The sequence below is a fragment of the Pelophylax lessonae genome (assembly GCF_965119305.1).
Source record: "Pelophylax lessonae genome assembly, chromosome: 12".
In the NCBI taxonomy this organism is placed as follows: domain Eukaryota; kingdom Metazoa; phylum Chordata; class Amphibia; order Anura; family Ranidae; genus Pelophylax; species Pelophylax lessonae.
The window spans coordinates 121,882,578-121,910,528 of NC_138779.1; the positions used below are offsets into that span (position 1 = coordinate 121,882,578).

The window sequence follows — 27,951 nt, forward strand, 5'->3', positions numbered from 1 at the left end:
GTGGCAAAAAACTTAATTTTTGTAAAATCTTACCTGTAAAATTCCTTTCTCTGAGTCCTCCGACAGTCGCCGCCTCCTCTAAGTCATCACAATTGGGTATTGTCCACCTATCCGTAGGAATAGCTAGGCATATAGACTTAGTCAAAAGACAAAAGGCATTAGCATGTACACACCCACGGGGGCTGTCCCATCTGGTCAATACCCCCCCTGCATCACCACTCCCAACTCCGTTTGGTAGCATAGCAGTAGGTAATAAGAACCCCAAAAGAGGGGCGGGGGCGGCGACTGTCGGAGGATTTTACAGGTAAGGTTTTACAAAGTCAGTTTTCTCTTACGTCCTCCGACAGTCGCCGCCTCCTCTAAGTCATCACAATTGGGATGTCCCAAAGCAGTATAGACATGAGGGGTGGGAGACGCAACCGTAGAAAAGGCAACGCAGTACCCACATCAGAGAAAAGAATCTTACACGCACTGTAAGAACCAACTGGGCAACAACAAAACAATGCTCAACAGGAGCAACAGCCCAGGAAAGCAAATGCCAACAGCCAGGGACCCAGGAAAAAACCAAGGGTCCATCATGGCACAGCCACACTGAGAACTTTGCGGCCAAAGGAAGCATCAGCTGATGCCAGAACGTCTACTTTGTAGAACTTGGAAAAAGTGTGCACCGACGACCAAGTCGCCGCCTTGCACACCTGGGCCACCGAGGCCCGATGCCAATAGGCCCAGGAAGTACTCAAAGACCTGGTAGGATGCGCCTTAACAGGGAAGGGCGGAACCCGTCCCTTCAAGGCGTAAGCCTGCTCAATGGTCTGTCTGATCCATTTGGCAATAGTTGCTGCGGACGCAGCCATGCCCTTCCGAGGTCCCTCAGGAAGGACAAAGAGGGAATCCGTCTTCCGAAAGGATTCCGTAGACTTCAGGTAAACCCTGATCGCCCTAACAACATCCAAGGAATGCAAGGCAATCTCCTTCGGATGTTTAGGCTTCGTACAAAGCGAAGGCAGGACAATGTCCTCATTAAGGTGATAATCAGAGATCACCTTGGGAAGGAAGGATGGGGGTGGTCGCAAAACCACCTTATCCCTGTGAATTATCAAGTAAGGGGAACGGCAAGACAACGCCGCCAGTTCCGATACTCTACGAGCCGAAGTGATCGCCACAAGAAAAGCTTTTTCGACAGCAGAGACAACGATATCTCCCTGATATTCTCGAAGGGAGCACGCTGCAAAGCGGACAGGACCAAATTCAAGTCCCATGGAGGTAAAGGCTCCTTTCTAGGAGGAGCCAAATGTCGCACACCTTGAATGAAGGTGCGCACCAAGGAATGAGATGCCACAGGGCGTTGGAAAAGGACCGCCAGTGCTGACACCTGGCCCTTTATTGTGGCCAGCGCCAGGCGCTGATCCACTCCAGACTGGAGTAAAGCCAAGATCCTCGACACCGAGTAAGAACGAGGGGAAAACCCCCTGGACTCACACCAGGTGAAGTAGGCCTTCCAGGTACGGTAATAAATCTTACCAGAGGAAGATTTCCTAGCCTTGATCAGGGTAGGAATAACCTCAGGAGATAGACCCTTGTCCTTCAAGACCTGGGTCTCAACAGCCAAGCCGTTAAAGCCAGCGACCGTAAAGCAGGGTGGAAGATCGGACCTTGAGACAGAAGATCTTCCCGCAGAGGCAGGCGCCACGAAGGTGCCACTGTCATGTGAACAACGTCGGCGTACCAGGACCGGCGAGGCCAGTCCGGTGCCACCAGAATCACCATGTGCGGTTCCAAGGCCAATCTGCGAAGGAACTGGGATAGTAACTGAATCGGAGGAAAGGCGTACATCAGACGATACTGATGCCAAGGGGCCACCAACGCATCCGAGGCGTCCGCCAACGGATCGCACGTTCTTGCCACGAAGCTCTCCACCTTTCGGCTTAGCCGAGACGCGAACAGATCCACATCTGGGGATCCCCACTTCGCGCACAGCATCTGAAAGACCTCCGGGTGCAGGGACCATTCCCCTTGGTCCAGGGTCTGGCGGCTCAGATAGTCGGCCTGCCAATTGTCCACACCCGGAATGTGAACTGCCGAGATCGCCGGGACATGAGCCTCGGCCCAAGACAGAATGTCGGTCACCTCCCGGGCCGCTCGAGCACTCCTGGTGCCCCCTTGGTGGTTGATGTAAGCCACCGCGGTAGCATTGTCCGTCTGTACACGAACAGGCAGGCCCTGGAGACGGTCCGACCACTGGAAGAGACAGAGTTTTATTGCTCTTAGTTCCAGCACATTTATCGGGAGGGAGGATTCCTCCTCCGACCAAGTGCCCTGGGCAGACAGGGTGCCCAGGACTCCACCCCAACCCGACAGGCTGGCGTCCGTGGTAACCACCGTCCACACTAAGGGACGGAAGGACTTGCCTTCCGCCACCACCTGGATCCACCACAGAAGAGCCAATCTGGTCTGGAGACTCAAGGACACCTCCAGATCCAAGGACTGAGGAAGTCTGTCCCACCTGGCCAGGATCTCCGTCTGGAGAGCCCGCGTGTGGAACTGGGCAAAGGGAATCGCCTCGAAGGCCGACACCATCAACCCCAGGCCCCGCATGCAGGTCCTGAGTGACGAGGACGGATTGTCCCTGAGGGACCTGAGTTCGTCCCGCAAAGTCCGGAGCTTGTCCTCCGGCAAGAACACCTTTGCCTGAGCAGAGTCCAGAACCATTCCCAGATAGGGAAGGCGAAGCGACGGAGACAACGCTGATTTCTGAACGTTGATGGTCCATCCGAATTCCTGAAGCGTCTGTACCGTAATGGACAGGTCGCGCACAAGGTCCTGGCTGGCGCTCGATCTCAGAAGCAGATCGTCCAGGTACCCCAGGACCGCAATGCCCTGGGCCCGTAGCAGGCCCAGAACCGGTGCCAACACCTTGGTGAAGACCCTTGGAGCCGAAGCGAGACCGAAAGGTAACGCCACAAACTGGTAGTGGTCCTCTGCGATAGCAAACCGAAGGTACCGCTGATGACCCTCGAAAATGGGGATGTGCAGATATGCATGAGATCTATCGAAGCCAGGAATTCTCCCGGACTCAAGGAGGCCACAACCGAACGGAGAGACTCCATTCGAAACTTTCGAACACGCACGAAGCGGTTCAGCGCTTTTAGGTCCAGAATAGGACGCACTTTGCCCTCCTTCCTGGGCACAGTGAACAGATTTGAATAAAACCCCCGAAACCTGTCCCGGTGAGGCACCGGTACAATCACTCCCTGAGCAAGCAGGTCCTGCACCGCCTGATGCAAATCCTGCAGACGTCCCGGAAGCAGATGAAGATTGGAGGGAAAGAATCTGTCCACCGGCCTGGAAAGGAATTCGATCTTGTAACCTGATCGAACGATTTCCTGGACCCACCTGTCCGATACCCGGAGCAGCCAAGGTTGAAGGAAACCACGCAAACGTCCCCCCACCCCTGAAATAGGTGAGGGCTCCCCTTCAGGCAGAGGCGGATTGTCCCGCCGAGCCGGCGTTGCCGGTCTTCTGCTTACCCGTCCAGGGCTTTTTCTGGTTGCCTTGGGCCTTGAAGGGCTTGCCCTTGGATTGGTTCCGAAAGGCACGAAAGGACCCCTGAGTGGATCTAGGCGCAGAACCCCGCTTGCCTCGGAAGGACTTGTTCTTCGGGTTCTGGGGTAGCATAGTGCTCTTGCCCCCCGTGACGCCTTTCACCAGGGTATCCAACGCCTCGCCAAAAAAGCGAGAGCAAGCATAGGGAAAATCAGCAACTATTTTCCGTGAGGACTGGTCGGCCGACCAGCTCTTCAGCCATATCAGTCGCCGGTTAAGCATCGCGACACTCGAGAGGCGAGCCACCAAGGGGGCCTCATTTAAGGCCGCATCACACAAATACATGACTCCTTGGTGGATCTGGTCCACCATTTCCAGTCGGGCAGGCGGCACGTCGTCAGACACTAGGTTGTTTCTAAACACCTTGATCCAATCAGCCACCGCCTGAGCCACCATAACGGACGCGAAAACGGGTTTGAGCAACGAACCCACCACCGTATAGGAATGGCGGGCTAGAGACTCCAACCGTCGGTCCGTGGGATCCCGGAAAACCGGAGTATCCTCAGTAGGAACCAAGGTAGCCTTGTTCAGTACAGCCACAGTGTGATCTACCTTTGGAGGCACACACCATCGCGATTCCGTAGCCGGCGCAAAAGGATAAAGCAATTTGAACCGACTAGGCACCACGAATGGACGTTTCAACGTGCGCCACATTTCATTGACAGTGTAATGAAATTCAGATGGGCAGGGAAAAACCTGCGCAGACTTGCGTGTCTTGTGCGTCCCAAAGGAGGACACCACGCCCGGAGGATTGGGCTCATCCACCAAATGCAAGGTTTCTTTTACAGAAACAATCAACTCATCCATGGTCGCCCGTTCTTCAGGTGACCCTGGGGAGGATGTGTCAACACCCTCCACCTCAGCCTCCCCCTCAGACCCCGGAGGGTCTAAGGATGAGCAGGACCCTGAAAAAGGGCACGCTCGCAGCAGCAGCAGCAGCCATATCCCCATCTGAATCAGGAGAGAGAGACAGCCTGGGCCGTTTTCTCGCAGCCCGTTCAGACATCAGCATTTCCATATTTGCCACTAAAGTCGCAACTACAGCAGCTAAATCAGGTCGCAGCGGAGCCACAGGAGAACTGGGTTCCCCCACTAAAGCTGGAGGAAACTTGCTTTCCTGAGAATCCATGGCTCAAGAAAAAATTACAGTGCAAAAAATGATGTACTGTCCCCTTAAATAGCGCTGCGGAATGCGCAGCCCACCGCTACTGTCACAGATATGAAGACCCCCAAAAGGAGAAAGAAACTGAGCCAGAAGCAATATGCATTAGAAGACCGAGAGATGCAGTGCAGAGCCCGCAGATCGTTGCTACCTGTGTCCTGTGCTGCCTGAGAGGAAAAGGAAATGCTGCTGGAAGGGGCTGGCTATAAGCTGTCCCCTTAAATAGCGCTGCGGAATGCGCAGCCCACCGCTACTGTCACAGATATGAAGACCCCCAAAAGGAGAAAGAAACTGAGCCAGAAGCAATATGCATTAGAAGACCGAGAGATGCAGTGCAGAGCCCGCAGATCGTTGCTACCTGTGTCCTGTGCTGCCTGAGAGGAAAAGGAAATGCTGCTGGAAGGGGCTGGCTATAAGCCAGACCTAAGGGAAAAAGGCTGCCCATAGGAAATGCATTGAGGCTTCACCAAGATGGCCGCCGACATGCGGCCGACCCGATCGTTCTACAGCCCACAAAATGGCGGCGGAGGGCGCCAAAAACTATCAGTATACTCGCCCCAGAGGGGCCATATCCATGTGCAGTAAAAAACATGGCGGACCGCGCGAACATACCCACGCAGCGGTCGCCGCACAACACGCACGTCTGCACCCCCAACATGCACCTAAGGTGACACAGGGACAGGGACCCCCAGTAAAAAACATACAATATGCACAAAACGAACCCCGCAGGGATCGCACAGGGAGTCACACAGGCACAGACATGGGGACACACAGCAACACAGACTGTCACCCCAAACAGAGGCCCCACACAGAAAAGTACTTACCTGTACCCGATGGCGTGGGGGAGCCTCTATGCACGGATAAACCTCTGTCCTCTCCTGACAGGGAGTGCCGTGAGCCAGGGACATGAAGCTGCTGCAGCGCAGACGAGTCCTGTGAGGTAGCCACCTCACGGCTGCATCCCTGCAGCGAACAGGGATGGGTCGTTCTTAATGCCAGGGCGAACCATAGCTGAACGCTCGATGGCGGGCTGGGGGTCCATCTGACCCTCAGTGCCCTGGAGAACCAGGGCGGCCAGTCCGAATCCCAGCACCGCATGATCCATCTTCATCCGAAGAATAAACTAACACTAAAGCTGACAAAATAAACAGCTAGTAAAGTGAGATAAAAAACTGACATTTTTCAAAGGAAAATCAAATAAAAGATATAGGAAGGCTGAGACTGAAGCCCCAGCACAAGGGAGCCTGACTATTCCTGAAAGTTAGGCAAATTAAAACTGAGTTGGGAGTGGTGATGCAGGGGGGGTATTGACCAGATGGGACAGCCCCCGTGGGTGTGTACATGCTAATGCCTTTTGTCTTTTGACTAAGTCTATATGCCTAGCTATTCCTACGGATAGGTGGACAATACCCAATTGTGATGACTTAGAGGAGGCGGCGACTGTCGGAGGACGTAAGAGAAAATGTGTTTGCGCTTCTGTGTTTGGTGTGACATTAATTAATGACACTAAAAGCGCAACTAGATAATTTTAGGTGTATATATGTGGCCTCACATTATACAATCGGATTGTACAATCTCCTTTAGATTTACCAAAATTATATAATCGGTGGACACACCATCTATCCAATCAGGCAGGCCCCTGCACTACATCAGGGGTCTCCCATGGGTCGCACGCAGCCCCAGGGAGTTTAGCATGCAGCCTGAGTCTGTCTGAAGGGACTGCGACCCTGGACAGCTTTTTGTGCCGCTCAAGCACGCTGGAACAGGGTATGAATGCCAAGCATCCACCACTGGAAGTGCCACCATGGGAGGGAACTCATCCCAGCTCCTGCAATCACTGACCATAAAGAAAAAAGACTCCCTGAAACTGCACATCTGTGCTGTCCCTATATTAAGTGTATGAATGGCAACCTCAGCCTGGACTCTGACCAGGCTATGTTCCCCTAACACGCTTCTCTCAACTCCTCGGGGCTGAGTCATAGGGGGATCCCGTCTGAAGGGATGTTCGAGAAGCCAGGCAAGTGCACGCATGGAGAAATGCCGGGGATACTGTGAAAACATAGTTAATGGGTGAAGGGTGTGCGCTGAGGTCAGCTGGTAAACACATTCCTTTGTTTTACTAGTTTCTCTGTCTCATATTTATATCGGGGAGTCTCTGAAGCTTAGAAATATAGAAATATAGTAGGGGCTAAGGTAAGAAAGCTTGTACTGAGGAACATTATTGGTATATTGGTAAATATGGAAGCTGGTCTTTAGAAGAAAAAAAGGTGATCCTAGTCTTAAGGCTTAGTTCACAAATATACGATTTGGATGTGTTTTTAATTGCATTCAATTTGCATACAATGTGAATCGAACCTGCTTTCAATGGAGCCGATTCACACATGCCCAGGGCAACCGCAATATGTTTTTGAAAAGGGTCTTTTGCAATTTTGGGTCCAGTTTAGGTGCGAAAGCAAGTAAAAAATTGCACCTGAATCAGTGAACAAAACCACAGCTTAAAAAAAAAAAACACTGCTTCTAGAGGAGTTTTGTGTTTTGCCTGTAGAAGCAGCTCAAGTTTATCCTATCTGTCTATGCACATTGGGACATTTAGAGGCATACAGTATTTTAAGCTCAGCGTTTACTGGCAGAAAAAAAAGAAACACTGATGGGGCTGAAAAAAACCTAGCCCCTTTGAAAAGAACTTACCTCTTTGGTGGGTAGTCCCTCAGATCTTCATTGTTTTCAAGGAGCTGGCGAAGGTATTTTTAGCATCCAGTAAACTTTCAGGATGTGCTGAATGTCTCGTACTCTACTGCACATGTGGTTCTATACACCAGCCCCCACATCACTACAGGACACAACAGTGACAGAGTCTCTAACATCACACATTATATGCATCAATAGGACACATTACAGCATTATTAAATACCCTTTTCTCCCAAGGCTGGGGATAAAAGTTAAATAAAAATTATTTCCCCCAGCCACTGAGCTGATTTAATGTACATTGTAAAGACTGTGGGTCCTCATTAATCATCACCCTCTGAGAATCTTAAGTAGCTCATTAAATAGCACATATAAAACAACCACCAAGACACAGAGTTTCTTTTTTTTTTTTGTTAACATAACCTCTCTTTTTGATAGTTTTTTGTATAATAAATTGTTTTAAAATTGTTGGTTTAAACAGTATACATTTATTTAAAAAAATGCTATGGCGTATGTTTTGTTTCATATCTTTCATTAGAAAAGCATACAATTTAAATAAAAGGTATATTTAGTAATAAAAAACCCTTCTACCCTGTTTGTCTGTACACTAAGACGACCATATTCAGACATGAAATAAAGACATGAAAAAGTTGTAGTCATGATTCTGTAAGCTTGTTTATTATCAGAATATTACCATATTTCTCATGCTCCCATCACACATCCTCAATGTGAGATGTCCAAGAAATATTCCAATCCAGAATCATAAAAATTTAGGAGCTATAATTCATAAAATAACTAAGTCAAATACATACATTTGGATAATTATATAGTTTACACACCCATCCACAATCATTAAAACACAGAGTATGAATGTTAATATGGCCTTACTTGAAAATAATACTCCCAAATCTTATCTTAAACCAATGTTAGGAATATATCTGGAAGAATTTTCTTTTTTTTTTTCTTTCTTTTTTTTTTTTTTTAAATACAAATACATACAGAAAAGGATGCAGAAAACTCCCTTTAATGGGAACACAGCTTAAAAAAAGAGCTGTGATTAACCTGTCCTAAAAGTGCAAAGGCGCATCCCTAGACTGCTTCCTGATCCAGCAATGTCAATGGGGAACAACAACAGAGCTTTCTACAGAGTTATGGTAAAACGGCAATGGTATGTGGACAAAAAAAGCACCACCACTGCGATACAACGGGCTGGTAATGAAGGGGCGTAGTCGATCTTCGTGCCCAGAAAAAAAAAAACATACATATGAAGCTTTGTTCATTTGTGCTGGCGCTGTGTGAATGGATTCAAATGCAAAATAATGTAGTGATTGCAGGCTCGCATTTACTGTCTGAACATGCTGCATGTTCATGCTGGCACCAGATTTAAACGATTGTCTACATAAAACATAGTCCACATGGTGTAAAGTATGGTTGATCTGTGATCTATGTTAGGAAGTCTTGTTTAGAGCAGCAAAAAATCTGTCAGTAATTGGCACAGAACACTGATTAGTAGTGAAGACCAGCACAAAGCATCCTCCACTAGCGAGAAGATGCAAGCTTCCCAATCTCCAACACTTTGGTCATGCAGGAAGTTTTAGGAGAGCTTTCAGAGGAACAATCTGGCAGTCTCAGTAAGGTGGCAGTACAGCTGGAAAACACAGCAAGTTGAGGTTCTGAAGCTCTGGTCCTTACATGCAAGGGAAAAGGGAAAATAGGGGAGAGGGGCTTGTGTATATATAAAGATCTCAGCACTGTCAGTGCAAATACAGAGGCAGACACACAGGCAACATTATTACTGGCCCTAAATATTATTTGTTTTACTGGTGTCTGCCTCAAGTGTGCATTGCTAGCTCAGTAGTGTTTTTGGCAACCTGCATTAATGTTTTTGGAGAACAAGAATCTAAACACCATATGGTGCATAACTATCATTTATTTATGGCTTATTTCCTCATGTAGATGAGGAAACATGAAGAAGACCACTACAGACATGATGTTGGCCATTTGTCAGGTTAATAAAAGATGAGAAATTTTCCTTCTTTACATCCAACGTACAAATTTAGCAGATAAGGCTTGAGAAGGGGATGCTTTAATCTCGTGTCTGTCTTCGTAGCTATATAACACTATCAGCAAGTAATCCAAATTACCTTGCATAAAGATGTCAGCTATTCTTTTTTTTTTCCTGTTGAATTTTATAAGCCCAATAATGTGTACCCTGTGTACCTACATGTGTATGTTTAGCATATGTGATGATCATGAGATGGGGGGGGGAGGACTGGCTGTCTTTATCCGCAGGGGGTGCCCAAGCTATAAGTTTTTGAGAGATGTTAGTGGGCTGCAGGCAGATCCCTCCATTCAGCTGGAATCTCATGGACCAGAGCTCGGGAGACTTCAGGTTCAACCTTTATCTGTAGGAAGCATTGTGATATCTGTGGACAGAAGTATAAAACATAATTTTTAAATGGGTACAATTATATAGGTTGCCTAAAAGATTAAAATGCATACATTAAACAGCACACCTATTTAAACACATACTCATACAGCTGTAAAAATGCAAACCATTAGAATTTTTCTGGACTCCTGTATGAATGAATCCTAAATTATTATACGATCTTACAAAAAAAAGTGATTGAGAGAATAACTGAAGATCTTTGGCAGTGAAGCAAAGGAAAAGCAAGTATGTGCTAATAGTGAGGGGCATTAAAGCCTAATTGAAACCTTGTGCCATTTGATCTCTTTATAATCCTATATATTCCTCCTTGTGTTACGATTTGCTTAAGGTTTTGCTTGAAAATCTCTAAAACAGATTTTTTTTCCCAGTTATTTAAACTGCTGCTTCCTGGGGGGAGTGGCCTAGAGAGGACGAGATGTGAGGACGTGTGAGAAGGAGCTCCCGCTAACCCCTCTCCCGGACCTACCCGACACGGCACAGCTATAGCGGCATGCTAACGACTAACACGGCCAGGAACCGCCCAGTGACCCGCTCGACCAGCGAACGACCAGCGGCGGACAGGCGCCAGTCACAGAGGAAGTCGGACGGCGGTATTCAGCGATACTTCCAAAATTGTCTACCCGGGGCACCTGAAACAAAGATGGCGGCCGCGCGTGGGGGTGTACAGCCCAAACAGAGCGTGCAGCAGCGAGCAGAGAAAGGTGAAAAGCTGTCGGAAGAGAGCCCAGCAAACCTTGTGGTGATGGGGAGAGAAGCTGAAGCAGCCTTCGGTAACCAGCAAGAGAGTAGTAGCCCAGAAATTAAGGACTTACTGAAAGCTCTGCCGACAAAAACAGAGATTGAAGCTTTGATTTTAAGGATTGAGGAAACACACCAGCGAGACATACAGGAGCTCCGCAAGGATATGACCCAACTGACCAACAAAGTTACCTCAAATGAAGCGGAAACCATACGTGTAAAAGATCAAGTGGCTGATGTAAAGAGAACCACAGAGACACTTCTAGAGCTCACTATTAATATGCAGCTTCGTATTGAGGATATAGAAGATCGGAGCCGCAGAGGAAATTTAAAGCTGAGAGGTGTACCAGAAGTGGAAGGGGAAAACCTGCAGGAGAAGGTGAGAGACATTTTTTTAAAAGTGCTTGCCCCTACCTCCCACCCTGCGGCCCCCTTGGAAATAGACAGGGTCCACAGAGTAGCAGGGTACAGACAAATAGACCCTAGCAGACCTCGTGATATTGTATGCAAGATCCATCACTATACACAAAAAGAGGAGATCCTTCGCAAAGCCTGGGATATAGGCATAATCGAAATCGCAGGGTCTAAAATAAAAATACTCCCGGACTTGTCTAAAAATACTTTATATCGCAGAACACTACTGCGGCCAGTATTGGACAGAGCCAAGCAGCTGGGTTTTAGATATAGATGGGGTTACCCGCTGGTGGTAACCTTTTTCAAAGAAAGAGACATGTTTGTACTGCGAACCCCGACAGATCTACCCAGTTTATTCGAATTTCTTGGTACTGAACCTATCCGGGTGGAGGATTGGTGCGCAATTGACCCTAGGAAAACGGGGTATTTAAACTGGAACCCCCTCAAAGGGGGGATGAATGGAAACAGAAATAGGAAAGCATGGTTCCAAGAGGCTCGAGAGACTGGAGGATCAAGCTGAAGGAGAGAGCGGAAATGAAAAATGATGTAGGAATGTCACCATAGGGACTCTTTTTTTGGGCTCCTTTTTTCCTTTTTTTTTTTTTTTTTTTTTTTAATTTTCAATATAAACTCCTTCCTACGACAGGAACCAAGAGACACTCGCCCCTCCACACCCCCGTATAAAACTTATTCTCAGTGAACTTGATACGTATTTTTCTCTAAACACTTGGAAAAGAGGGGTTTTTTTTTTTTTTTTTTCCCTTCCTTCTTTGGGGTGTTGTTTGTTTTTTTCTTTTGTACTTACTTTAATAGAGCACAAGAGTCACGAATCACGAGTGTGGAGAGTGTAGGGGGTCCTTATGGGTTATGAAAGGTCTGTGTTTTTGTTTGTTGTATAACATTCTTTCCCTTTTTTTTTTTTTTTTTTTTTCTCCCCCTCTTTTGAGGGTGTTTTATTGGTTTAGGTTGTGTGAAGCTATATATTAAATTTTTTTTTTTTTTTTTTTTTTTTTTTTGGGCACACAATTAGTAGATGATCTTCTAATTGAAGTAGGTGGGGTAAGACAGCAGGGAGCTGCCTGCACATTCATAATATGGCAAAGTGTTGTAAAATTGAGTCACGATTAGCACTACGGGTTTTCCTTTGGAATACATATGGAATACATATGCTTAAAGGACCATTTTTTTTGGGTCCCTAAGAAGGGTGAAGATCACGGAGAGAGAAGGAAGGTTACCTCCCTTTTTTTTTTTTTGCCCCGGGGATAGCAGTATATTATAGATATTTTTCAGAAAGTGTGAAGGGTGGTGAAAGAGTCAATTAATTACCTGTAGGTCTGAAGAACTTGTAGGGGGGGAGAGGGAGTGATAGTTGTAGCATTGTGAGAGAGGAGGGGGGGGGGGAGAGGGGACGGAGGAGTTCGCCCCCTCTCCGTACCTTCCCCTTCACCCTTTCTGTTTTTTGTTTTTTTCTTTTTGTTTGTTTCTGCTACCAGCATGTAATAAACTAATAGAGGGCGTGACAGGGACTGGAAACAGTACCTGGAGTTAGGGGACATTGTATTAGGGAAGAGGGGATCGGTACAGAATGGGGGTAATATACAGACCTCTATCATTTACAAATCAAATTTATTTGGCTCCTTTTTTTCTTTCTTTTTACTATCGAGGGCTCTGTCTCCTTTCTCCCTTTTTTTTTTTTTTTTTTTAGGGATCGTAGGCGAATAGCCATTAAATTGCTTAAGTCAAGATTTAACTGACTGAATGATTTTAAAGAGAGGACAGAAATGGGGCCCCCTTCCCATGGGGTTTTTTTTTTTTTTTTTTTTTCTCCTTCTCCTTGAGACCAGTATGCTGATAAGCCAATAGAGGGCGTGGTAGGTATCGGAAACAGTATATGGAATGAAGGGGACATCATATTAGGGAAAAGGGGAACGGAGTAGAATGGGGGTAACATACAGACCCCTTTCATTTTCATATTAAACTTAGTAGCTCCCATTTCTCTCTCTCTTTACTATCAAGGGTTTTGTTTTCCTTTTTTTTTTTTTTTTTTTTTGTTGTCCCCGGGGGCATAGGCGCAACGTAACGCTTATTTCCAATTTCCCCCCTCCTCCTTTTATTGTGATACAGAGGAAGGTCGGGAGGAAAATAGGCCGGGAGAAGTAGACAGAAAAAAGGAATGAATTTAGACATGCCGAAGATTATGGAAATGATCAGTGTCGGGGTTTGGGAGAGGGAAGGGAGAGTGGTATTCTCTGATCCAATCCAACCATAACCCCATTTAGGAATTAGCTCATAGAACCAACATAGTTTGGATGAGCTACCCAGCGCAAAGCTACTTAGCGACCTCTCTAAAGTTGAGAGGCCAAGAGGGTATCTCCCCTTCTCCCCACCTGCCCTCCATAAATTTAATTTTTTTTTTTTTTTTTTTTTTTTTTTTTAAGAGAAGGGAAAGGAAAAGAGAAAGGGGAGAAATTTTTCCCCCTTTTTTTTTTTTTTTTTTTGCCTTTATCCTCTCTCTCTCTTCCACTCCTCTCCTATTGAGCAATGGAAAACATAAAAATTTTATCCATTAATGCAAAAGGCCTGAACACTCCAGAGAAAAGGAGAATCTTGCTGGACGATCTGAATAGATCTAGGGTAGATATTGCAATGGTGCAGGAGACACACTTCAGGGAGGATAAATGTCCAAAGCTTGGTAATAATTCCTTCCCCATAGTATACCACTCTACCAACTGGGAGGCAAAGTCAAAGGGCGTATCCATCCTTCTATCAAGGAACATACCTTGGAAATGTACCCAAATTATGAGCGACCCAAATGGACGCTATTTGTTTGTGAAAGGGACTATAAGAGAGACCATAGTTACACTAGTTAACATGTATGTCCCAAATGTAAAACAGGATTGCTTCTTGAGGAAGAGCATGGATGCACTTAATGACTTCAGAGAGGGCCATTTAATAATAGGTGGGGATATGAATATACCCTTGATCCCTTCAGAAGACACATCAAGGGGCATATCATCAATTCCGCCTAGAGTAAGAAAGCAGTTCGCTAAGACATTACAGGAGGGACAATTAATAGACGCATGGCGTATAATGCACCCAAGAGAAAGAGATTACTCATTCTATTCCTCTTTACATCAACAATATTCCCGCATAGATTACTTTTTAATCCCGCATAATCAACTACATGCAATAAAAGACATAGTGATAGGCTCAGCAACTTGGTCAGACCATGCCCCAATTACAATAACCTACGACTTACCAGACAAAAGAGAAAGGAGAGAAACAACGTGGAGATTGAATGAAAACCTTTTACAAGACCAGGCGACAATGACAGAAGTTGAATCAGAAATGGAATTCTTTTTTTTAACCAATACTATTGTAGATTCAGACCCAGGGATAATATGGGAAACGCATAAAGCAGTTATAAGAGGTATTTTTATTAAGCATGGGGCTAGGATCAAAAAACAACGAACTAAACAACTAGAACAGTTACTCCAACTGCTAAATAAAGTAGAAGCGAAACATAAACATGCACCGTCAGAGGAGGGAAAGGCAGAACTTCTGAAGATAAGAAGGGACATCAACGAACTTCTAGCCTTTAGAGTTAAAGCAGCAATTCAAAAAACGAAAAGGATCACATATGAATCAGGGGACAAATGTGGGAAGTTATTAGCAAAATCACTTAGAGATCAAAACTTGACGACTTATATTCCACATTTAGTAACGGATGCAGGACAGAAACTCACATACCCTAAACAGATAACTCAGGAATTCAAAAAATATTATGAAACATTATATAATTTAAAAACCCCCATAACCCCACAATCTCAAATGGAGGAGTATGTACAAATCTCACAAATGCCCCAGCTGTCTGAAGAGGAGAGTAAGATACTTGAGTCACCAATTACATTAACAGAGATAATGGAGACTATAAAAAATACGAAAGTTGGGAAGGCGCCGGGACCTGACGGGTTTACGATTCACTATTATAAGAAACTAATTCCATACCTGAAAGAATTCATGAAAGATATGTTTAATGCGTGGGGGGCAGGGAAAACAATCCCTAAAGAAACTATACATGCACATATTTCGGTAATCCCCAAGGAGGGGAAAGACCCCACCTCGTGTAAAAGTTACAGACCAATTTCCCTGTTGAACACGGATTTTAAAATTTTTACAAAGATCCTAGCAGTTAGACTACAGAAATATTTGACGAAATTGATCCATCTGGATCAGGTGGGATTTGTCCCAAGCCGTGAGGCGAGGGACAATACGACCAAGTTGCTGAATCTATTACATATAATCCACCAAAATAAAATACCAACCGTTCTACTTAACACCGACGCAGAGAAAGCGTTCGATAGGGTAAGGTGGGAGTATATGTTCGTAGTCCTTCGTTACATAGGAATAGGGGAAAAAATGTTAAGATGGATAAAACAAAGTTACTCAACCCCCTCAGCAAAAGTAAAAGTAAATGGAATTCTTTCTACAGAGTTTTTAATCACAAACGGAACGAGACAGGGTTGTCCCCTGTCCCCGCTCCTGTTCGTATTATCATTAGAACCGTTCCTGTGTAGAATCCGAATGAACCCAGACATTTCGGGTATCATAGTGGGGAAGGACCAATATAAATTATCAGCGTACGCCGACGATGTTCTATTCTCGATTACAAAACCAGTTATATCACTTCCTAATTTATTAACCGAATTAGGGAAGTACGGAACCCAATCTAATATGAAGATAAACTTTATTAAATCCGAAACAATGGGAATAGAACTAGCAGGGACACTTCAACAACAATTAAGGGCAAATTTTAAGTTGAATTGGACAAAGACGGCTTTAAAATATCTAGGGACGTCAATTACTTCAAAAATCTCACAATTGTTTAAGATGAATTTTATCCCCCTATTAAAATCCATAAATGTATTATTACAAAAGTGGAAAGGAGGAATGTATTCATGGATGGGAAGGTGCAATATAATTAAAATGAGTGTTTTACCAAAATTTCTGTATATTTTCCAGGCACTTCCCATCCACATTCCACCTCGATACTTGTCCCAGATTGAAACCATGATAATGGATTTTATTTGGAAATCAAAACGCCCCAGGGTAGGGAAGAAATATTTATTTAGATTCAAAACAGATGGGGGGCTGGCGATTCCGAATATGAAGAGATATTATCATGCCGTTCAATTAGGCAGAATGATTGATTGGTGTCGCCATAGAGAATATAAGTTATGGCCAAACATAGAGCAGGCACAATGTGAGGTATCACTGAAAAGAGCCCCCTGGTGTCATAAGAACTTGCCAACAGCTATTAAGAATCACCCTGTTATAGGAAACACGATTAAAATATGCGCAAAAATATTTAAACAAGACAATCTTATACGGGAGAATTCCTTACTATACCCGGTCCTGGGGAACCCCCTCTTTGAGCCAGGGTGTCAAGACAGGAAGTTTAAGGCTTTAGTAGAAAGGGGAATCTTTCAGATTCTTGATTTCCGCTCAGACACAGGATGGGTGACCACAGATGAGTTAACAGATGGGTCAGGCCCTTTCGGCCTGGACTCATGGAGGGCTTTTCAGTTACGCCACTTTCTGGGAACATTGAAAGCCCCCCCTCAGGGGGATAAAGAGGTAACACCCTATGAAAAAATATGCACCCAAAATGGAATACTGGAACATACTATATCCAAAATGTACTCCTTGTTAATGACATCAGTGGTACAGCATAAATTCCCTTTCTTGAGGGAGTGGGAAAGGGAAATGGGCACTACTTTCTCACCAGAACAAGAAAATCAAATAATTAAGTCAGTATTTGCTACCTCAATGTGTGCTAGAATTCAAGAAATGAATTATAAAATTTTTTCCAGGTGGTATTACACTCCGGTTAAAATGAATAAAATTTCTATAGCGAATACAGACCGATGCTGGAGATGTGGGACAGAGAGAGGCACAATGCTTCATATATTCTGGGCATGTCCTAAATTAGAAATGTATTGGGAACAGATTCTGAAGATAATACAAAAAATTACGAAAAGCTATATCCCCAAAGAACCGGCTTTGTTTCTGCTCCACGTCTCTAGCATACCGATACAAAATTACAATAAATCTATTATACCACATTTAATAAATGCAGCCAGGACATGTATTCCTCTCAGGTGGAAAGAGACTGAGCCACCTAATATAATTACGTGGTTTAGGAAGGTGGAGGAAATAAATAACTTGGAAAGCTTGGTCTCTTCCGCCCGCCAACAAACGGATAAATATGAGAAGAAATGGAAACAATGGATAGATTACGTAAACTCAGGAGAAGGACAACTTTAAAACACAGAGAAAGAATTAGATATAATGGATAAATAAGTATAAGGAAGAGGTTCGGGAGAGGAGGAGAGAGGGGAGGAGAGATTTGAGAGGGAGGGGGAAGGGAAAAGAAAAAGGATTTTGTTTTTTTTTTTTTTTTTTTTTTTGGAGGTGGGGAGGAGGGGAGAGAGGGAAAAGGATTGAAATGGGAGATTTGGGTTCGGTTATAGAATGCCTAAGGAAGACTTTGGTCACTTTTGAGTCGAACTGAATATTTTGAAATTTGTAATCGTGAAAGTTGAAATGTTCGGCTATAGAATGTTTAAAGGAAGGTTATGGCTCTTTTGAGTTGAACTAAATATTGTATAATTTGTAATTGTGAAAGTTGGAATGTATTCAATACAATGTATATGTAACTGAACTTAAAGAAATAAAGAAATAATTTGAAAAAAAATAAACTGCTGCTTCCTACACTTCTCTCCAATGCTCTACACTGGCAGAGCTGAGTAACAGCCACACCCCTCAGCACAAGCTTCTTCACAGAGATTTGTACTCCAAAGAAGGGGTGGGGGTATGTCAGACCAGATCTGTTACTAAATGCAGTGGGTCTAAGGGTGGCCATACACTATACAATCTTCTTTTGATCCACCATGAACAATGTTGTATAAGGCAATGCTTGATTTATTACTAATTGAACTGATTGTTTAGGCCTGTCCTCAAATTACACAGTTTTGGTAAAACTAAAGCAGATTGTACAGAGACTGTATAATCAAACTGTAAAGTATATGGCCAGTTTAACGCTTGGCCTATTGTACTGCGCTGTAATGTTTAGACGTCCTGCACAACTGTTGAAATAAGAAAAAAAAAAAAAAGAAAAGTACCAAAATTTCAGACAGCATATCTAATTCTGTGACTTTAATTGGGCCTTAAACGAACTTGCTGCTTTGCCCAGAAAGGATGCCCCTTGCAATCCTCGAGTCAATATTTGTTTTATAATGCCACACTATGAGTAACAAATTTCATTGCTTAACACAGCTTAATTTATTGGGATGAAGATATGGAACAGCCATTGGGAAAAATGACAGTACCCGCCCTCACCTCTCCCCATGCAAAAACAATTTAGGACCAGTAGCACACAAAAATGACAATAGAGTAGAGCAGGGTTTCTCAATCAGGGTTCCCAAGGATTCCTTCAAAGGTTGCTAGGGGTTCCTTCAGCATTAAGCGATTTCGGCCTCTCAGATGAGTAACCACTGACACCAACAATTGCATTATCTGTAAGGGGAAAATTCTTCCCAAAGATCACAAATGTAGGGAGCATTCTTTCTACTGACCATCACGCTAATGCATAGTACTGCACAGTACTGTGAGCTGTAAATATATTAGCAGGGGTTCCCTAAAATCAAAAAGTTATTTCAAGGGTTCCCCCACTAAATGATCCCCTCAAGGCTCAGGGTACCTATCAGCAAAGAGAGATAACAGGAGCCCCCAAAGTCTCACCCTAACAACTGGAGTGCAGAGAATTCAAACCCAGCATCATCATGGACAATACCCCTGTTCATATGTCCCAGGCTCGCTGGCTGGGCTGGGGGGACCACTGGATTTAGATTATCCAGCCCAGGGGTCTTCAAACTATGGCCCTCCAGCTGTTCAAGAACTACAATTCCCATCATGTCTAGTCATGTCTGTGATTGTCAGAGTTTTACAATGCCTCATGGGATGTTTAGTTCTGCAACAGCTGGAGGGCCGTAGTTTGAGGATCCCTGATCCAGCCCGTCGCCCAGCCTGGCAGTTGATTGTAGATCTCCCGAGAGAAAAAAACTAAAAAGATGTAAGGAAGGAAAAAATAATTGCTAGGACCAGAGATTCCAGCTGGGAGCCTAGGTCCTTACTCCTGACTAGACAGATTAAAAAAGGATTACCTAGAGCAGCGAGGGGGGATATATACCAGCTGGGGATGCCCCATGGGCGTAGCCAGGTGTTTTTTGTTCTGCCTAGTCCTACTCCTGGAGGAAGCAATATAACCCACTAGTTATGATTTATGGAGCGCTGTGTCTGTCGATGAACGAAAGAGAAAACTGGATTTTTGACTTACCGTAAAATCCTTTTCTCTTAAGTTCATTGACGGACGCAGTTCTCTCCGATTCATATCAGTAGGGTTATACTGCCCCCTACAGGAGGACACTAGGCAGGAAAAAGTTCTGGCTACGCCTATGGGCAGTCCCGGAGGGTACACCCTCTCTCTTCCTGCAAAGGATGTCAGTTTTGTATCAAAGCAGTGTCAGAAAGTAACACCAAACCAACTCAAAATAGAGGGGCGGGTACTGCGTCAGTCAATGAACTTAAGAGAAAAGGATTTTACGGTAAGTCAAAAACCCAGTTTTCTTTATCGTTCATTGACGGACGCAGTTCTCTCTGATTCATATCAGTAGGGACGTCCCAAAGCAGTGCCATAAAATGAGGGGTGGGAACAGCACAAAAGAACCAGTCCCCAAGGCCAAAAATAGCCAACCAGGCAACATAGGACTCATCAGAACAAAAGATGAGGCCCACCTGAAAACAAACAGTAAAAACCCTCATGGAAGGACAAAAGCCCTCCAAACAGCAGCCAGCAAAAAACCTTGCGGCCGAAAAGAGGCATCTGCAGATGCCAGCACATCCACCTCATAAAACGCACCAAAGGTGTGAACAAACGACCAGGTAGTCGTCTTACAACCTGAAGCACAGATGCCTGTATGGCAAAAAGCCCAGGAAGCACTAGGCGCCCAAGTAGAAAGCGCCGCAACAGGGAAAGGTAGGACCTGACCCATAAATAAAGAAGCCTGCACCACTAACTGTCTGATTCACCTGGAAATAGTCGCAGCAGACACAGGCAGCCCTGTCCTTGGGCCATCCGTGAGCACAGAGAGCGAACCTGACTACGGGAAGACTCAGAAGTCGCCAAGTACCCCTCAAGTGCCGAACTCCATCCAGAGTATGTAGCGCACATTCTGTAGGATGAGGGGGCTCAGGACAAAAGATGGCAACACAATGGCCCCCGTGCAAATGAACACTAGAAACCACCTTCGGAGGGAAGGACGGACCCGGACGAAGTACCACCTGGCCCCATGAACCAACAGATAGGGAGAATGACAGGACAATGTCGCCAGTGCTGACACCCCGTGTGCAGAGTCACAGCAACCAAGGCCACCTTCTACAATAAGGTAAGCAGGGGACACCCACGATACTCGCAAAGGAGGGTCTGGAAGAACCGACTGCACCAACCAAAGGTCCCCAGTTGGCGACGGAGGTCGCACCGGAAGAACAAAGTGTCGCACCCCCTGGAAAAAGTTACGCACCAGGGAACGGGCGGCCAACGGCCTGTGGAATAAAAATGATCAAAGCTGAAACCTGACCCTTGACAGTACTCAAGGCCAACTTTTGATCATTGATTTGGCTTGAAGGAAGCCAAAATCCGGCCACTGAGCAAGAGCGAGGGGGAGCCCCAGAAGACTTACACCACGCAATACGAGACTTTCACATATGATGATTTTTTTCATCATAGAAGAGGCTTCCCACGCTTTACGCAGGGTGGGAATCACTGAAGCAGACAACCCCCGTCCTTTGACACCTGGCTTACAACAGCCAAGCTCGCAAACCGTTGAACGTAATGCCGGACGGGAGGTCGGCCCCGGAGAGAAGAAAACCCAAGGAGCGTCAGCGGCAAGCCTGACCAGGTCGGCGTACAAAGCTCGGCGAGGGGAGGCCAGAGCCACGAGAATGACCGAAATTCTGCCGCCTCGATCCTGCGAAGGATTCTTGGCAGCAACAGGAGGAGGAGGAAATGCAGACAGCAGCTGACACTGACCTCGGCCCATCCGCGAGCACTCTCGCACGACCATGCCGGCGTCAGCCTTGAACAGGTGACCACGCCAAACATCTCAGCATTGAACATGTTGAACCTAGCGAATGTTCTTGCCCATGACAGAACCCATGAGGCCACCATTGCACCTGCCTGAGGGTCCCGGGAGCGGGCCACGACCTCTGCACTATCCTGTAGATGCGATGCCAACAGGCCCACGTCCGGAGTGCCCCCAAACGAAGGCACAACTGCTGGAACCAATCCGGAGGAAGGGACCATTGCCCTGCATCCAGGGCCAGTCGACTGAGGCAAACCGCCTACCAATCGTGTTGTTTCCCCCCCTGGAAAGGGAACAGCGGATAGAGCTGGAACAAGGCGCTCTGCCCAACGAAGAAACATCACTTCCAAAGCAGCAAGGACACTTAAGGTGCCCCCATGGTAAATGACACAAGCCACGGTCGCGGCGTATTCAATTGAAAATGCACCGGACAGCTGCAGGTGCTCGATCCAGTGAACTAGACAAAGCTGGAACGCTCTCAGCCCGAGGACAATAAGCGGTAACCTGGATCCTCCAGGGACCATACTCCCAAAGCAGAAAACCTGCCGAGGACTTTTCCCCACCCGGACAAGCTTGCATCCATATTGACAATAGTCCAGTAGACTGGAGGAAGGGTTCCAGAGCAAGACTCCCCAGGCTACCGGCCCAGCCGGATCCGCAAGTCCAGAGAGTTTGGATTCCAGTCGCCTTCAAGAAGGAGCGCCTAATGGGGGATCCCCAGTGGGATTGAGCGAAAGGGACCGTCTTGAAAAACATCATCATCAGTCCCAGAACTCGCATGCAGGTCCAAAGAGAAGACCATGCGCGGAACAGCAACAGTCGACCACAGTCTAAAGTGCCAAGAGTTTTGACCCCCGAGGGAGAAAAACCCTGACCGAGGACAAGACCAAAGCCAGACTCAGAAAATCCAGTCTCATGGAAAGGACCAGGGATGATTTCTGAAGGTTCAGGACCCACCTGATCTCCACCAGAGTTCCCACGGTGACAACCAAACTTCGTTGTCAGCACAGTAGGGGACTCCAAACCAGAGAAGCAGAGCGGCCAGAAAACCAGGGCAGATACGCCCCGCTGCCGCAACAGCGCCAGGACCGGAGCCAACACCGTCGTGAAGATCCTAGCAGCATAAGCGAGACCAAAGGGTAACGCCACAAACCAAGAGATCCTTCCCCACTGCAAAAAACGGAGAACCCGTAGCTGCCCAGAACATAACAGGACGTGAAGGTAGGCAGCATGATGTTTATGGAGGCCAGGAAGCCCCCTTATGTAGAGAAGCCACCACCGTGCGAACCAATACCAACTTGAATTTGTCATCTGCACGGAACCAACAAAAAACCAGTAGGTCCAGCTTGTTGAACCAGAGCCTGAACTGCCCCACAGAGCGCCTGTAAGTGATCCGGAGACAGTCGCACATTGGAAGGGAAAAAACCTTACCGGAAATAACCAGATCGAAACTCGATCTTGCAAATGGACCGCATGACCTCCTGAACCCAGTCAGCCTGGGATCTGGGCCAGCCACAGGTCCTCGACCCCCTAGATGGGAGAGGAAGCACCTTCAGGCCATGTAGGCCTTGTCAGCAGGTCTGGAAAAAACCAAACCCAGGTACGCCAGACCAGGGTCGCCTGGAACCCACGCGGAAGTCTGGAAGGACTTTGCCACATCGACTGTCCCCGAGGGACGAAGAAACGGTTTGAGAGCCGAAAGGGAGGAACCCCGACTGCGACAAAGGCCTTAACCCCTCACAGCCTGTGTCATCCAGGGCAGCGCCAAACAGGCGATCCCCCTGAAAAGGGAGATCCATTAAGACCTTCTTAGAAGTTTGATCCGCAGACCAACACTCCGGTCAAGTAGACTCCGGTCAACCACTGCCAAAAACGACAAAGGTGTTATACAAGGGAGCCTCCACCAGAGCGGCATCGCAAACAAAATGCAGCCCCTGCGCCAGCTGGTCCAACAGCTCCCCCAGAGCAAGAGGGACATACCCGACACCAAATTGCGGTGTTGGGACTCCGCCCGTCAGGAAGAGTCTACGTGGCAAGGGCAAACAAACACTGTTCCCAGTGCAGATACGCCAGGGAGCACAGAGCGCAGGCCACAGCCCGCGCCATCCTATCCCCTAAGTCCTTAAAGGACGGGGATTCCTCCACCGTTACAACGGTAGTCCCATTCAGCTAGAGACCGTACATCCACCGTTTTAGCGCACCTACCACCATCCCCCAGACCCAAATGCGCCCCGAACTGACGAAAAGGCATAGACGGACAGTGGAGATCCGGAAGGCCCTGCGGCCTCCGTGAGGGGGTCAGGTGGGAAAAAATAGCCCGCAGGGTCCATCCTGAACCTGAGGAACCCACCAGCAACTTTAAAAAAAGAAAAATGAAAAAAATTACATTTTTTTTAAACGGCCCCACAGCGTTACAGCGCCACCCGGAGGTCAGGCACGCGCTAACGGACCCCCACAGAGAGGGAGAGACCACCCTCAAGACTCACTGTCCTTTAGGCACTCCCACCGGCCTTCACTGTAAAAATTCTCCAGCAAAATGGCCGAAAACGGGTGTACCAAGATGATCACCTACATAGAAGCAGACAGAGGCTACAACAAAATGGCAGCCCGCCCGAAAATCACGGCATTTGGGGCCCTTTTGGGGGACCCCCCCAAACGCCCATCCGCACCATCCACTTCATTAGAACCCCAGAAAGACCCCCCTCCCCCACACGATCATTGAGTACCGCGGACAGCGTACACTCGCCCGGCCCCCCATGTGGCCTGCACACTAGGCCCCAGGCTCAGGTAGGCCCAAATAGTCCCCCGCATTGGGGGGGGGGCAGGGGGGGGGTCACAAAAGGACAGAGGGAAACCCAGGAGTGCGAGGGTCCGACCATCCCAGGGAGAGGGCCCGCATCCACCCCAAAATCCGCCAGGGAAGGAGGGGGGAACATTTACTCACCATACCGGGAACACAGACGGGCGCCATCTCTTGACAGGACCCCTGCCATTAGGAACGCTGCGACATCAGCCTAGACCCTGTCGTGTGCGTCCAGGCTAGACATTTAACTCGCAGGGCCAGTCCCCGTCCAGTGGGACTATGACGCGGCCGACCCAGCGTGGAGCTAAAGCCTGCACGCGCTCGCTGGCCAGACTGGGGTGACCACTGGATATGGGGGTCCAGTCTGTCGCCCAGCCCGGCATAATTGCTTGAAGATCTCACAGGAAAAAAAGTTCCCGGAGAAAAAAAGGCTAGCTAAAAAAATTCTACATAAAAAAATACTTTATATGCCAGGACCAGAGATCCCAGCAAGGAACTAGGTCCTTACTCCTTACTATGCAGATTAAAACTGATATCCTATGCAGGAAGAGAGAGGGTGTACCCTCCGGGACTGAAAATAGGCGTAGCCAGAACTCTTTCCTGCCTAGTCTCCTACTCCTGTAGGGGGCAGTATAACCCTACTGATATGAATCCGAGATAACTGCGTCCGTCAATGAACGACAGAGAAAGCATGTTGAAGCTTGTTTAAAGTTTGCTGCACAACATTTAGACAAGCCTGTGAAATACTGGGAGAATATAGTCTGTTCAGCCGAGACCAAACTTTAACTCTTTGGATGCCATAACACACACCTGGATGACATGGCACTGCACATCACCCCAAAAACACCATACCAACAGTGAAGTTTTGAGGTGGGAACATCATGGTGTGGGGCTGTTTTTTAGTATACAGTACTGGCAAACTTCATATCTTTAAAGGAAAAAGATGTACCAAGACACTCTTGATGAGAATCTACGGCCATCTACCAGGATGATGAAGATGAAACAAGGGTGGACATTTCAGCAAGACAATGATCCCAAACACAAAGCCAAGGAAACTCCCAATTAGTTTCAAAGAAAGAAAATAAAGCTGCTAGAATGGCCAGCCAATCACCTGACTTGAATCCAATTAGAAAATCTATGGAAAGAACTAAAAGATCAAAGTTTATAGAAGAGGCCCGCAGAACCTTCAAGATTTCAAGACTGTGTGGAGGAATGGGCCAAAATAACACCTGAGCAATGCATGTGACTAGTTTCTCCATACAGGAAGTGTCTTGAAGCGGTCATTGCCAACAAAGGATATTGTATGAAGTATTAAATACATTTTAGTTCGCATATTCAATACTTTTTACCTGTGTCATTCCATGTTGTTATGACACACAATTTCTGAGCGTATTTGTTTTGTATGGATTGCATGGATTGTTACCAATGTGGTAAAAATGTCATGTCAATAACACCTTTATATTTACCTAAAAAAATGTTAACGTGCTCAAAACATATTTTACCCGCTGTATAACATACACTCACAATCAAACAGTTTTTGTTCTTTTTGGAGTTCCCGCTAACAAAAATTTACTAGGTTTTGATTCTGCTAGTAGATATTTTCATTTTCAGCATCCCTCAGCAGGGTGACTACGCTGTTCATTCTGCAGTGAAATCCTGTCCCCACTCTTCAGCGGGGACTCCGATGCACGGGGCAGGCGGCTCCGATTGCCGCCTGACACCCGCGATCGCTCCCCGCTGAGAGAGAAAACAGTCAGCTGTTGTAAACACAGCTGACCGTTCTCTCTGGAATGTTCATATAGCTCATGTGATCCTTTCATGTAGGATCATAGGTCTCTGTGATCATTTCACAAGCCCTGCCCCCATACAGTTAGAATCACTCCCCTAGGCTCACATTTAACCCCTTGATCACCCAGTGTTAATCCCGTCCCTGTCAGTGTCATTAGTACAGTAACAGTGCATATTTTTAGCACTGATTACTGTAGTAATGTCACTGGTCCCCCCAAAAGTGTCAAAAATGTCAGTTAGGGGTCTGATCCGTCTGCCAAAATGTCGCAGTCCCGCAAAAAATCGCAGATTGCCGTCATTACTAGTAAAAAAAAAAAAAAGCAATAAAAATGACAAATCTTTCCCGTTGTTTGTAGGCGTGATAACTTTTGCGCAAACCAATCAAAATACGCTTATTGAGATTTTTTTTACCAAGAATATGTAGCAGAAAACAAATTGGCCTAAAATGTTAAAAATGTTGATTTTCTTACATTTTTTTTGGGGGAGAAAGTTATATAGCAGAATGTGAAAATAATTTTTTTTTTTTTCCAGAATTGTCGCTCTTTTTTTGGTTTATAGCGCAAAAAAAAAAAAAAAAAATTGCACAGGTGATCAAATACCGCAAAAAGAAAAATCAGTTTGTGGGAAAAAAAAGGATATGAATTTTTATTTGGGTATAGCGTCGCACGCCTGCGCAATTGTCCGTTAAAGTTAACGCAGTGCCAAATCACATAAAATGGCCTGGTCATTAAGGGGGCAAATCCTTCCGGTCCAGAAGTGGTTACGAAGGCTCTAAACCAATTATTGCCAAACTCTTTCCCAACAGTTACGTCAACTGTTATTTTTCTTTGCGGCTTTAATAAAGGTTTAAACCATATGCATAGAAGCGAATCATTTGAAGTCACCAGGTAGTTTTACAGTGCCTTGAAAAAGTATTCATACCCCTTGATATTTTCCACATTTTATCATGTTACAACAAAAAACGTAAATGGATTTTATTGGCATTTTATGTAATAGACCAACACAAAGTGGCACAGAATTGTTAAGTGGAAGGAAAATGATAAATGTTCTTCAAAATTAACAAATAAATGTCTGAAAAGCGTGTCGTGCATTTTTATTCAGCTCTCTTTACTCTGATATACCCAACTAAAATCTAGTAGAACCAATTGCCTTCAAACGTAATAAATAGAGTCCACCTGTGTGTAATTTAATCTCAGTATAAATACAGCTGTTCTGTGAAGCCCTCAGAGGTTTGTTAGAGAACCTTAGTGAACAAACCACATCATGAAGGCCAAGCAACACTCCAGACAGGTCAGGGATAACGTTGTGGAGAAGTTTTAAAGCAGGGTTAGGTTATAAAAAAAAATACCCCAAGCTTTGAACATCTCGCGGATCACTGTTCAATCCATCATCTGAAAATTGAAAGAGTGTGGCTCAACTGCAAACCTACCAAAACATGGCATTCTACCTAACCTGACAGGCCGGGCAAGGAGAGCATTATTCAGAGAACCAGCAAAGAGGCCATGGTAACTCTAGAGGAGCTGCAGAGATCCACAGCTCAGATAGGGGAATCCATCCACAGGACCACTATTAGTTGTACACTCTAAAAATGTGGCCTTTATGGAAGAGTGGCAAGAAGAAAGCCATAAGAAGTCCTGTTTGCAGTTTGCCAGAAGCCATGTGGGTGACACAGAAAACATGTGGAAGCTGATGCTCTGGTCAGATGATACCAAAATTGAACTTTTTGGCCTAAAAAAAAAAAAAAAAAAAAAAAAAAAAAACGCTTTGTGTGGCGGAAAACTAACACTGCACATCACCCTGAAAACTCCATCACCACTGTGAAACATGGTGGCGGTAGCATCATGCTGTGGGGATGCTTTTCTTCAGCAGGGACAGGGGAGCTGGTAAAAATTGAATTGTTGATGGAAAGATGGATAGAGCAAAAAACAGGGCAATCTCAGAAGAAAACCTGTTAAGAGCCTGCAAAAGACTTGAGACTGGGGCGGAGGTTTACCTACAATGACCAGCAGAACAACAACCCCAAACATACAGCCAGAGCTACAATGAAATGGTTTAGATCAAAGCATATTCATGTGTTAGAATGGCCCAGTCAAAGTCAAGACCTAAA

The 27,951-nt window shown here is 46.1% G+C and overlaps 1 protein-coding gene across 1 annotated transcript in view; it reads right to left on the reverse strand.

Moving 5' to 3' along the window:
* Nucleotides 1–8,383: 8,383 nt before the first annotated feature.
* The window catches only part of ARHGEF12 (Rho guanine nucleotide exchange factor 12), a 506,356-nt gene continuing 486,788 nt past the window's right edge, over nt 8,384–27,951 (reverse strand). The window contains exon 41 of the mRNA XM_082273891.1: nt 8,384–9,876. Within this exon, the coding sequence (XP_082130017.1) occupies nt 9,845–9,876 (32 nt within the window). The 3' untranslated portion in view covers nt 8,384–9,844. The remainder of the gene's footprint in view (nt 9,877–27,951) is intronic.